We start from the raw sequence: 13,043 nt of genomic DNA, 5'->3' as shown, positions 1-13,043 counted from the left end.
TTACATAGGGCTCTGGTGAGACCACATTTGGAGTACTGTGCACAGTTTTAGTCTCCTTACCTAAGGCCGTACTTGCCTTAGAGGGGATGCAACAAAGGGTCACTAGATTGATTCCTGGGGAGAGATTGAGTAGAATGCGTCTATATTCTCTGGAGTTTAGAAGAATGAGAGGTGATCTCACTGAAACGTATAAAATTCTTAGAGGGCTTAACAGGGTAGATGCTGAGAGACTCTTTCTCCTGGCTGGAGAGTCTAGAACTAGGGGTCATAGTCTCAAGATAAGGGGTCAGCCATTTAGGACCGAGGTGAGGAAAGATTTCTTCACTCAGAATCTTAGGAATTCTCTACCCCAGAGGGCTGTGGCTGCTCAGTCGTTGATTATATTCAAGACTGAGATCGATAGATTTTTGGACACTAAGGGAATCATTGAATCATAGAATGGTTACAGCATGGAAGGAGGCCATTCGGCCCATCGGGTCCATGCCAGCTCTATGCAAGAGCAATCCAGCAAGTCCCACTCCCCCACCCTATCCCCATAGCCCTGTAAATTTTTTCCCTTCAAGTACTTATCCAGTTCCCTTTTGAAAGCCACAATTGAATCTGCCTCCACCACCCCCTCAGGCAGTGCATTTCAGATCATAACCACTCGCTGTGTAAAGAAGCTTTTCCTCATGTCACTTTTGGTTCTTTTGCCAATCACCTTAAATCTATGTCCTCTGGTTCTTGACCCTTCCGCCAATGGGAACAGTTTCTCTCGATCTAGATCCTTCGTGATTTTGAATATCTCTATCAATTCTCCTCTCAACCTTCTCTGTTCCAAGGAAAACAACCCCAGCTTCTCCAGTTTATCAACATAACTGAAGTCTCTCAACCCTGGAATCATTCTAGTAAATCTCTTCTTTACCGTCTCTAAGGCCTTCACATCCTTCCTAAAGTGGGGTGTCCAGAACTGGACACAATACTCCAGTTGTGGCCGAACCCAGTGTTTTATAAAGGTTCATCATAACCTCCTTGCTTTTGTACTCTATTCCTATATTTATAAAGCCCAGGATCCCGTATGCTTTCTTAACCACTTTCTCAACCTGCCCTGCCACCTTCACTGATTTGTGCACATATACTCCCAGATCTCTCTGCTCCTGCACTCCTTTTAGAATTGTACCCTTTAGTTTATATTGCCTCTCCTTGTTCTTCCTACCAAAATGTATCACTTCACACTTTTCCGCATTAAATTTCATCTGCCTTGTATCTGCCCATTCCACCAGCCTGTCTATGTCCTCTCGAAGTCCATCACTATCCTCCTCACTGTTCACTACACTTCCAAGTTTTGTGTCATCTGCAAATTTTGAAATTGTGCCCATTACACCCAAGTCCAAGTCATTAATATATATCAAGAAAAGCAATGGTCCTAGTACTGATCCCTGGGGAATACCACTGTATACCTTCCTCCAGTCCGAAAAACAAGCGTTCACCAATACTCTCTGTTTCCTGTTACTTAGCCAATTTTGTATCCATGATGCCACTGCCCCTGGGGCTGGATAGGGTGGGAAAGTGGAGTTGAGGTAGATGATCAGCCATGATCTTACTGAATGGGGCTCGAGGGGCCGTATGGTCTACTCCTGCTTCTATTTTTTTTTAAAGTTCTTATATCCTGTACAAGTTCTTATTAGGACATATGAGAGTTTTCTTAACCTTCCTAGTACACCTTGAATCTGATGGATATGAGTGTGTGCAACACCTTGAGATGAGGCTTGGATAAACTAATTGTCAAAAGGGGCAGATATGAAGTTGACATAGGCTAAGAAAGGCAGTCACTGTTGAAATAAGGCCAGATAAGAACTTATTTATTTCACTTTAGACATCTGCACTTTTTTCCAACCATTCATTTTGCACTGAAAAGAATAATGCCTGATTAGAAAGGAGGCCATCTGTCTTCAGAAACATAGCCTCTTAATTTCACCTACAGGTCCAAGAGAAACCCAGTTATCTAAGCCAGGCACCTCTAAAGTGGGAACACGAAGGCACCAACAGAAAACTGCTGTAATAGTTTAGCATTCATTTTATGTTAAAGGCTTGCTCCAAATGGCATCAGAGGCTAAAACTAACTTTTGTGCCTTGAATATGCAAACTGTGCAAATCTAATTACAAATAAACCAAAACCCAATTCAACATGTTTAAGCTATTTTATGTCAGAAACAAAGGATTTATCTGGTTTAAATACAAATGTTTTTTGCCTATAAGAATACACACATGTAAACATTTACATTACCCTCTTGTGTGCTTCCGGTTTCCCCTCCTCTACTATGGTCAGTATTTTCATCATTTGTTTCCACTGTTGAGGAAATGTCAGAGAGACTATGTTGTTCACGCTCATGGTTCCGAAGTTGACTCTGTCAGAAAGATGCCCAGAATGTCAAAAAAGCAATGAGCAATACATTTACAAAAGAACGAATCCAACAAACACCAACCTATAAGCACCTCGAAGGGAACTGTTGACTTTATTGGTCATAACCAAAGTCACTTATTTTGTAGAGGTTTAAAGAAAACATTCAGTAACTCTTATAGAATTATAGCGCTGAGTTATAATCACTCGACAAGGAAAACAAATTTAAAAGCATACATTTGGATGGAATTTAAGGACTCAACAGCAAGATACTTTAAATTTTTAATCCAAATGAGAGTATTAAGCATTTTTAAACGAAAACTTAAATAATTGCTCAGAAAGGCACTATGGCTACTTTACAATGTTAAATCCAGCATCTTCTAAATAATGGTGGGCAAGAAGTTTTTTTTAAGAACCTGGTTAAGCCTCTGAATTCACAACCATCTAAAATACTGTTAAATATAGAGAAGCTGCTTTATCTTAAAAGGACAGTATTGTCCCAAACTTACAAATAATTACAATCCAAATTGGACCTTTAACAATTTAATATCTTTGAGAATGCTTTAATGTATCACTTTAACAAACGGCTGTGGTTTTATTTTAGTTTCTATACATATTATTAAGTGTAACATATCTAATAATGAAACTATTTCATTAATACAGTTAGTTTACCTTATAATAAAATGCTTCATTGCACCGTTTGCAGTGATACATCCTAGTCTTGCAGTGGTTTATCATATGACTCTCCAGACTATTGCTATCAGCAGCAATGTAATCACAGATTGGACACTGGTAAGGCTGCCGCTGCCGGTGTACTCGTAAGTGCTGCTTGATGTATCCCTTGTTACCACTGCTATAGTGACAGAGGCGACAACGGTAAGGCCGCTCTGTGTTAGGTATATACTCCACTAAGTTGCCTGGTGAAATCAGATCATTTGAAGGTTGACATTGTGCATTATCCTGTAATTCCTTCAGGATATCTTCATCAGAAGCATTTTGGTCAGTTCGTTCTCTCAATTTCTCAATCACGGTGAGCAGTGACATGCTGATGCCCATTTTGATTGGTACTTCAGAAAAGCCAGATTTAGCCTTATCAAGCTGCAAGTCGCTACTAGTACCATCTACAGAATAACTGTGAGCTGGAGGAATGGAAGTGCTGACTTCCATACTTCTCTGCCCTGTATCAGGCTCAAAGTTTTTAGCACTTGCTCTGGTTAATTCTGGTGCTCTCATTGGCATTGCAACAAGAGCTTCAGCAGCCAATGAATGAAGCCTCAAAGATTCAGAATTAGTTCTCCTTCGTGCTGGTGGAACATTTTCATCAACTGCTACAGGTTCGGCAGATTTCAAAGCATTACTACTTTCTTCAGCATTCCACCCCAAGGAAGCTGCTTTCACTTCAACTGTACTGTTATTTTGCTGATAAATTTCTGAAGCATCTTCACAATAGATCATGTGAGACTTTTCAGAGATAAGTCTCTTCTCAACTTCAATATCTGGTGTCATCAGAAAGTGCTTTTCTGGAACAGTGTCTCCAGCTCCTGGGACACGCTCCACTATAACATTGACATGTCCCGCCTTGTTAGAACGGCAGTTAATGATCTTCTGTGCAGAGGAAAGGAGGCTATCTGTAATTGTGCTTTCCTGTTCACAATCCAGTATCAGAGGCTCCTCCTCAACAATTTGCACTGCTGTAGGAGTGGGTGCTTTTGAGTGGCTAATATCAGAGTCTTTCACAGTAGTCTCAGATACTGAGGGCTTGCAATCCAATGAGTCCATTACAGTAACTGGAGTCACACCACAAAACTGCAATTGATTTGAACCAGTGCAGTGCACACTTTCAGATTTAATTGTTGGTGAAAAAACAATTATTGGTTTATCCTCATGAGTTGTGAGATCTGTAGATGAAACTGCTGAGGTAGCTGGCTCACACTCCTCCTCAAAAATTGGATATGAACAATCTACTTCACCAGCATGTTTCCATGCATGCGTTTTTAACATTCGCTGGCGATCACAAGCATAACTGCAAATCAAACACCTATATATACCGTACTGGTCATATGTATACCACTTTCTTGGGCCTGGTTCAGTGTCCACACCAACATTTCCTGATTTTGCATCTTTGCTGTCCACACTACCTATAGTTCTTGACCTTAATTGCTGTTGAATCTGTGGCAACACCTGTTTTCTCTTCATCTGTGAATCCTCGCGGTGCATCCAAATATGAGCTTCAAGTTCCTCTTGTCTCTTTGAAACAAAGCAACACTCAGAACACATCAATACCACCTCACTTGACTTTCCATGTTGTTCAAAGTGCTCCTTTAACTGTGGAAAAGTCAGTGAACTGAATTTGCATAAATTGCACTGGTATCGGGTGAGTTTACTGTGCAAATATTTGTGTGCTACAAGATCTTTAGAAACCGTAGTGGCAAAGTTGCACTGTTCACATTTGTAGATCTCGGTGTTATGACTACGTATATGTGCATAATAGACAGTTTGCTCTACAGTAACAAAGTCACAGACAGTACAACAGAAGCTCTTTGGAGCTTGAGTTTTAGCTGCAGAGTTCAGAGTCCTCAGGTCCGGTCTGTTACAACTCTTAGGTAGATCTTCTGTCTTAAAACAGGTCTGTCTAACTGAGGTGTCATCCTGTAATTTATCCTTGTTTGTGTCCACTAGTTTTTTGGCTGTGCTCTCACAGCTGTCACTGTGTTCAATTATTGCACTTTTTGTGTCAGAAGTGCTTGTATACGGCCTCTTTTGACCAGCTAGAGGACACTGCTTTGATCTTCCCTTCTCCACTATCTTGCTCAACTTTTCAATAACCTGAATTAACGAGCCTGATCTCTCCATTTTTGATACAATTTTACTGTCCAATGAACGAGTTGCCATCTGCTTCAAAAGATGTCCGTCGCATTTATGCTTTGTTGTACAGCCGTGGCTTTGTAGTTGAGATTCTGCAACACCATCTGAAATCATACTGTCCTGTCCGCTGGTGTGTTGTATTAACAGTGCAATACTGCTAGATTTTTCCATTATACCTACAAAAGAAACAGAAAACACTTAACTTTTAAAAATCTACACGCAAATTACTTATTATTTCTAACAGCGTACATTACTATTAACTTTTGTGGATATTAAAAATAAAACTCAATTTTTCAATTCCTGGCAAGCACACACTTAATTATATTTCACCAGATCCAATTCCAACTTCGTATAGCCCTCAAAAAACAGATTTTGGGAACTTCCTTTTTGAAGAATTATTTAAAACTTCCTTTGCTTACATTGTTAACTTCACTGTTATATACTAAAGTCTATGTACAAACAACTTGCATTTATACAGCGCCTTTAACAGGGAAAAATACCCCAAGGTGTTTTTCCAGAGGCATAAGGAAAAAAATGGACACAAGCCAAAGGAGGAAACAATAGGAGAGTATTAAAGGCAGAGAGGGAGGTAAAGAAGCAGAGGGGTTTAGGGGTGGAATTCCAGAACGTGGGTCCTAGATGGCTGAACGTCCAATTGCCAATGGTGGGTTGAAGGGATGCGGCATGTGCAAAGGGCGGAGTCAGTGGAACGGAGAGTGTGGAAGGGGGAAAAGGTGGGTATTACCAGTGTAGGATGTTACAGAGGTAAGTAGGGGCAAGGCTATGGAGGGATTTAAAGATGAGAATAAGAATTTTAAATCTGAGGCTTGGGGGACTGCGAATGTAAATCAGCAAGGACATGGGTGATGTGTGAGCAGGTCTTGGAGCAGGATAGTATATGGACAGCAGAGTTTTGCATGAGCTGAAGTTTACAGAGAGTGGAGGATGAGAGGCCAGCCATGAGAGTGTTGGAAGAGTCAAGTCTGGAGATGACAAAGGCACGGATGAGGGTTTCAGCGACAGAGGTGCTGAGGTAAGGATGGAAGCAGGCGAAATTACAAAGATGCAAGTAGGTGGTCTTTGTGAGGAAGAGGATGTGAGGTTGGAAGCTCAGCTCGGGAACAAATAACATACTGACATCGTTAACATTCTGAGTCAGTGAGAGACACTAGCCAGCGATGGGGACAGAATCGATGGCGAGGGCCGAAGATAATGGGGTCCACCTTCCCAATGGCTTAGCTGGAGGCTAACTGGCTCACCCAAGACTGGATGTTGGACAAGCAGTCTTGACAGGACAGAAGCAGTAAAGGAATGGAGGGAGATGGAGTAGAGGTAGAGCTGGGTGTCAGCAGAATACATGTGGAAGCTGACATTTGCATGAACATATTTGTCATTTGAATGTTACATCTTTGAGCATTTTTACTTTGTAATCAAACTCCAGATTAATTTGCCAACCTAATTTAACACTTCAAACCCTGTAAATTATATTGACCGTAGTTAACTGGAGGTACTAGAGGTCATATGCAATAATGGTTTTCCTAAGTTTCTCCTCTTCCCTAGTTTCTGAGACAGTGGAAATCTAACACAAACAGAAATTCATTCTAAGATTGCAAACAAATTTTAGTATTTCTCTTACATACCCCCACAGCCAATGTAGTTGCAGTGCAATCACATACTATTTTAACCTTAAAGTGAGAAAAAGGGGAAAGAAGGGATCATGCACCTCCAGTCTCGGGAAACCCAGCAGCTGAAAGGAGGTGAGAACGGTTGGATCCAGCAGGTACGTGCCTTTCCAGCACTGCTTGTGGGCCAGGAGGAGCAGGAGTGCTTTCCCCTGGACCCCCAAGCAAACCTGCCACAACTGGCCTCCTCCCCGCAACCTGCCCAGAACTACCTCCACCCCCCCCCCCCCCCCCCGATCTCTCCCCCATCCCATCACGATCTCCCCCCCCCCCCCACCTCCATGATCCACAACCCCCGCACCCCTCCCCCAACCTCTAACATCTCCCCCGCAACCATCCCTCCTCTCTGCTCCGCTCTAAAAACTGCTGCCTACCAGCACAGGCTTTCTCACACGACAGCCAGCCAAGCCTCTCAATCTGGCTGGCTGCCGGCCCAGGAAACTGAGAAAAAAATTTAAATGAGGTCCTGCCTAAAATTTGACAGGACCTCCGCGTTACCAGCATTTACGGGTTTCCCGGCTGCTACGACCTGCTTCCTCCTCATCTCCCCGTAAATGTTGGGGCTCTTGGTGACTGAACCACAATATATTGGTTACAGAATTCTATGCCAATTTCCACCTTTTGTTCAGGTAATGCATAAGAATTCCCAATTAGTCATTCTCCTCTTTCGTAGTCACAAATTTCTACCTAAATTGTCTTGGATTTTCCTTCATTCAAAATGTAAGATCAGCTCTTTTTAGAAGTTTATGGTCTTCCCCGTCAGCAATATTACCCATATTCCTCCTCACTCAAATTCATTCTATTCCCTCCAGCACCGTCTTAAAATGCCATACTATTTTTGACTACTGTTTGGGACAAATAATTGAATTGTAAGTAGGTAGTGCAAGTGTTACATTTTTGTAACTGGATACAATAATAAACCCATTACAACAATCAAAACAAAAAGGATTGCCTACTTTCACAGAACTTCAGCATGGATTTGTTCAGGGAAGGTCATGCCTTACAAATCTGATTAAATGATTTGAGGAAGTGACAAGGAGGATTGGTGAGGGTAGTGCAGTGGGTGTTGTCTACATGGATTTTAGTAAGGCATTTGACAAGGTCCCACATGGCAGACTGGTCAGAAAGGCAAAAGCCCATGTGGCGAACTGGATCCAAAATTGGCTCAGTAACAAGAAACAAAGGGTAAAGTCGATGGATGTCTTTGCGAATGGAAATCCGTTTCCAGTGGTGTGCCACAGGGCTCAGTATTGGGTCCCTTGCTGTTTGTGGTATATATTAATGATTTGGACTTGAATGTAGAGGGCATGATTGGCAAATTTGCAGACAACACAAAAATTGGCTGTGTAGTTGATAGTGAAGAGGCTAGCTGTAGACTCCAAGAAGATATCAATGGGTTGGTGGAGTGGGCGGAAAAGTGGCAAATGGAGTTCAACCCGGAGAAGTGTGAGGTAATGCACTTAGGGAGGGCAAACAGTAAAAGGGAATGCGCAGTAAACGGGAATATATTGAGAGGGGTAGAGGAAGTGAGAGACCTTGGAGTGCATGTGCACAGGTCCCTGAAGGTGGCAGTACAGATAATAAGGTTGTGAAGGCGGCATACGGAATGCTCTCCATTATTAGCCGAGGTATAGAATACAAAGGATGTAATGTTGGAACTGTATAAAACGCTGGTAAGGCCACAGCTGGAGTATTGTGCGCAGTTCTGGTCACCACATTACAGGAAGGACGTATTTGCTCTGGAGAGTGCAGAGAAGATTTACAAGAATGTTGCCAGGGCTTGAAAATTGCAGCTACGAGGAGAGATTAGATAGGCTGGGGTTGTTTTCCTTGGAGCAGAGGAGGCTGAAGGGTGACTTGATTGAGGTGTACAAAATTATGAGGGGCCCAGATACAGCAGACAGGAAGTACCTGTTTCCCCTAGCGTAGAGTTCAAGAACTAGAGGACATAGATTTAAGCTGAGTGGCGGAAGGATTAGAGGGGACATGAGGAAAAACCTTTTTACCCAGAGGGTGGTAGGTGTATGGAATTCACTGACCGAATTGGTGGTAGAGGCAGGGACCCTCAACTCTTTTAAAAAGTACCTGGACCTGCACCTCAAATGCTGTAAGCTGCAGGGCTATGGACCGGGTGCTGGAAGGTGGGATCAGAATGGGCACCTGGTTGTTCTTCGAGCTGGCACAGACATGATGGACCGAACGGCCCCCTTCTGTGCTGTATCTTTTCTATGGTTCAATGGTTCTTCAGAAGGACAGGATTTGTAGCTGGCTTTAATATACTTCATTGATATACTGAACAAACAATTATTTGCTTTATGACTAAAAAAAGAGTTGCATTTATATAGCACCTTTCACGACCTCAGGGCGTCCCAAAGTGCTTTACAACCTATGAAGTACTTTTGAAATGTAATCACTGTGTAATGTAGGAAACATGGCAGCCAATTTGCACACAGCAAGATTCCACAAACAGCAATGTGATAATGACCAGACAATCTGTTTCTTAGTGATGCTGACTAGTGATTGAGAACTTTTCCACAACTATTGCCCTCGTCAAAGCATATTTGAATTGTATATTCATTAATCTCATATCTCAAGCAGCCAGAAGTGCAAATTAGGAACTTGCTCCTTTTGACTCAACTAAATGTATACCAGCAACTACAAGAATTCTTCTTGTTGACAGCTGCTGACACGGTGATTCTTTTAATCACCCATGTCTGAGCTGGATTTCAATTATATCCAGAGGACAGAACTAGTGATTTGCATTAACTTAGAAAGATGCTTCTTCTAGGTCCCAACTTTGCACAATTTCAAAGTAATCTCAGGATTATTACCTGAGCCACATGTGGCATAGGGACAAACAGATCAGGAAAGTAAACATGTGGCTGAAGGATTGGTGTGAGAAAGAGGGGTTCCTTTTCATGGGACACTGGCACCAGTATTGGGACAGGAAGGGGCTGTACCGTTGGGACGGGCTGCATCTGAACTGGATTGGGACCTAGGTCCTAGTGGAAAAGATAAATAGGGTGGTTTATAAGACCTTAAACTGATAAAGTTGGGGGGGGGGGGGGGGAAAGAGGGAGGGTTCAGGCAAAAATATTCGTAAAGAAGATAAAGTCCAGGCCAGTATTGCAGAAACCATAAATACTCCAGGTCTGGAAATCATTAAAATAACTGAAATAAACACAGCAGGAGTGATAAATAAGAAAAATGATATGGTAAAAAGAACAACTACTAAAAACGATTTTAACTGCCTGTACAGCAATGAAATGGGGGAACTCGAGGCAATCTGAAGCGAGGAACCAGATGTAGTAGGAATAACTGAAACATGGCCAGTGTCCCATGAAAAGGAACCCCTCTTTCTCACACCAATCCTTTAGCCACATGTTTACTTTCCAGATCTGTTTGTCCCTATGCCAATTCGCATGTGGCTCAGGTAATAATCCTGAGATTACTTTGAAATTGTGCAAAGTTGGGACCTAGAAGGAGCATCTTTCTGAGTTAATAACAGCACTGGAAACCAAATATTGCAGATTATAACTTAATCAGAAAGGATAGGGAAGGAAGGAAGGAGTGGGGTGGGGTGGAGTAGCTGTAGTAATTAGGGATAACATAATGGCAGTAGAAAAAAATGGACATAACTAACAGAAGGGTAGAAACAGAATCCACATGGATTGAAATAGAAGATAAGAAAGGATCGATCACGCTAATAGGGGTATACTACAGACCACCTAATAGTGGAAAGGAGGTAGAGGAAGAAATATGTAAGCAAATATGTGAAATGAGTAAAGGGCATAGAATAATCTTGGGAGGTTTTAACTACCCCCAAATAAACTGGCAAGACTTAGGTAAAGGGGTACAGGGAATGGAGTTTTTACAATGTGTGCAGGACTCATTTCTAACCCAGTATGTAAAAAGCCCAAGAGAGGAAGCACTGCTGGATCTAGTAATGGGAAATGAACCAGAACAGGTAAGAGAAATGTGGGAGAACAATTAGACAATAACGATCACAACATAATAAAGTTTAAGATAAAGATTGAGAAGGATATAAGTAAGACAAAGACCAAAAGAATAAATGGGAAAAAAGCTGATTTTGAGGGGATGAGAATAGCACTAGGAAAAATAAACTAGAAAAATTTAATGACAAAGAAAGAAATAGAACAGCAGTGGGAAATATTTAAAATGGTGATCAGTAGAGTCCAGGAGAAATATATTCATCTAAAAAGCAAGAACTAGCCAGTAATGACACACCATGGATTAATAAAGAAATAAGGGCAAAATTGAAACTAAAGAAAAAGGCATACACTAATACATAGTCAACAAAGGAGAGGATGACAAAAGGGAATATGAAAAGGTTAGGAAAGAAGTCAAAAAAAATTAGGAAGGCAAAAAAACCCCACAAAATTAAATTATCAAGGAATATAAAAAAATAGTAAAGTATTCTACAAAAGAAAAATCCGGATAGGGGCAGGGCCACGAAGGGATACATATGAGAAACTTACAGGCAAGGAGAGAGAAATGGCATAAATATTAAATAATTACTTTGCTTCAGTATTTGCCAGGGAGACTAATATGGTGGGCATGACATTAGAAGAAGAGATCAAAAAAGATGCAAAGACATTTAAGATAGAAAAGGGGGATACACTAATCAAACTTAAGAGAGGACTATCTAGTCCGGAGAGATTGCATCCGCGTATACTAAAAGCATGTTGGGGAAGAGATAGCAGTGGCACTATTACATAACTCTTCCATCACCATTCCTGGGTATGTCCTGTCCCACCGGCAGGACAAACCGACCAGAGGTGGCGGTACAGTGATATACAGTCAGGAGGGAGTAGCCCTGGGAGTCCTCAACATTGACTCCAGACCCTATGAAACCTCATGGCATCAGGTCAAACATGGGCAAGGAAACCTCCTGCTGATTACCACCGACGCACGATGGCTGCAGTGTGTACCATCTACAGGATGCACTACAGCAACTCACCAAGACTTCTTCAACAGCACCTCCCGAACCCGCGACCTCTACCACCTAGAAGGACAAGGGCAGCCAGCACATGGGAACAACACCACCTACACGTTCCCCTCCAAGTCACACACCATCCCGACTTGGAAATATATTGTCATTCCTTCATCGTCGCTGGGTCAAAATCCTGGAACTCCCTACCTAACAGCACTGTGGGAGAACCTTCACCACACGGACTACAGCGGTTCATGAAGGCGGCTCACCACCATCTTCTCAAGGGCAATTAGGGATGAGCAATAAATGCTGGCCTTGCCAGCGACGCGCACAACCCATGAACGAATAAAACAAATATAAAAATTCATTAGAAAAGGGAATAGAACAGCTAATGTGATTCCTATATTTAAAAAGGGAAATCGAACAAGTTCAGGGAATTATACACCAATTAGCTTAAGGTTGGTGGTAGGAAAGATAATGGAATCCATACTCAAAGATGTAATAGAGAAATATCTAGAAACCGAAAATATAAAAACATGGTCAACAGATTTCAAAAAGAAAGGTTATGCTTGACCAACTTTATTGAATTCTTTGAAGTATTAACAGAAAAAGCAGACATAATATATTTGGATTTTCATGTAGACTCATGACTAATGTGGAGTCAGGGACAAGTAGCAGAATGAATAGCAAGCTGGCTACAAAACAGAAAACAGTGTAGGGGTTACTCAAACTGGCAAAAGGTGGGAAGTGGTGTTCCACCAGTATTAGTGCTAGGACCACTGTTGTTCAATATATATACATACATACACACGCGTGCGCACACATATATAAAAACAATTTGGACTCGGAAGTACAATTTCAAAATGTGCGGATGACACCAAATTGGGAGGTACAGTTAATATTGAGGAGGGCTGTGACAAAATACAGGAAGACATTAATAAACTTGCAGGATGGGTGTGTAATTGGCAAATTAATTTCAATATAGATAAGTATGAGTTGGTACATTTTGGTAGGAATAATAAGGAGGGCACGTACTCCTTGGAAAATAAGAGTCTAAAGGAGATAGAAGAGCAGAGGGATTTAGGGGTACAGATACACAAATCACTAAAAGTAGCGACACAGGTTAATAAGACAATATTAAAAAAAGCAAACCAAGCTTTGA

The 13,043-nt window shown here is 41.7% G+C and overlaps 1 protein-coding gene across 4 annotated transcripts in view; it reads right to left on the bottom strand.

The window, feature by feature from the left end:
• Window positions 1-13,043, bottom strand: part of znf507 (zinc finger protein 507) — a 46,584-nt gene that overhangs the window by 15,571 nt on the left and 17,970 nt on the right. For all 4 annotated transcript variants that reach the window (XM_067997974.1, XM_067997977.1, XM_067997975.1 and 1 more), the window contains 2 exons: window positions 3,053-5,421; window positions 2,267-2,387 (listed from right to left, as the gene is read on the bottom strand). In XM_067997974.1, the coding sequence (XP_067854075.1) occupies window positions 2,267-2,387; window positions 3,053-5,416 (2,485 nt within the window). In that variant the 5' untranslated portion in view covers window positions 5,417-5,421. The remainder of the gene's footprint in view (window positions 1-2,266; window positions 2,388-3,052; window positions 5,422-13,043) is intronic.

The sequence above is a fragment of the Heptranchias perlo genome, chromosome 16, assembly GCF_035084215.1.
Source record: "Heptranchias perlo isolate sHepPer1 chromosome 16, sHepPer1.hap1, whole genome shotgun sequence".
Classification (NCBI taxonomy): Eukaryota; Metazoa; Chordata; class Chondrichthyes; order Hexanchiformes; family Hexanchidae; genus Heptranchias; species Heptranchias perlo.
The sequence above is the reverse complement of the archived record's forward strand: the minus strand, read 5'-3'. Positions and strand labels throughout refer to the sequence as shown.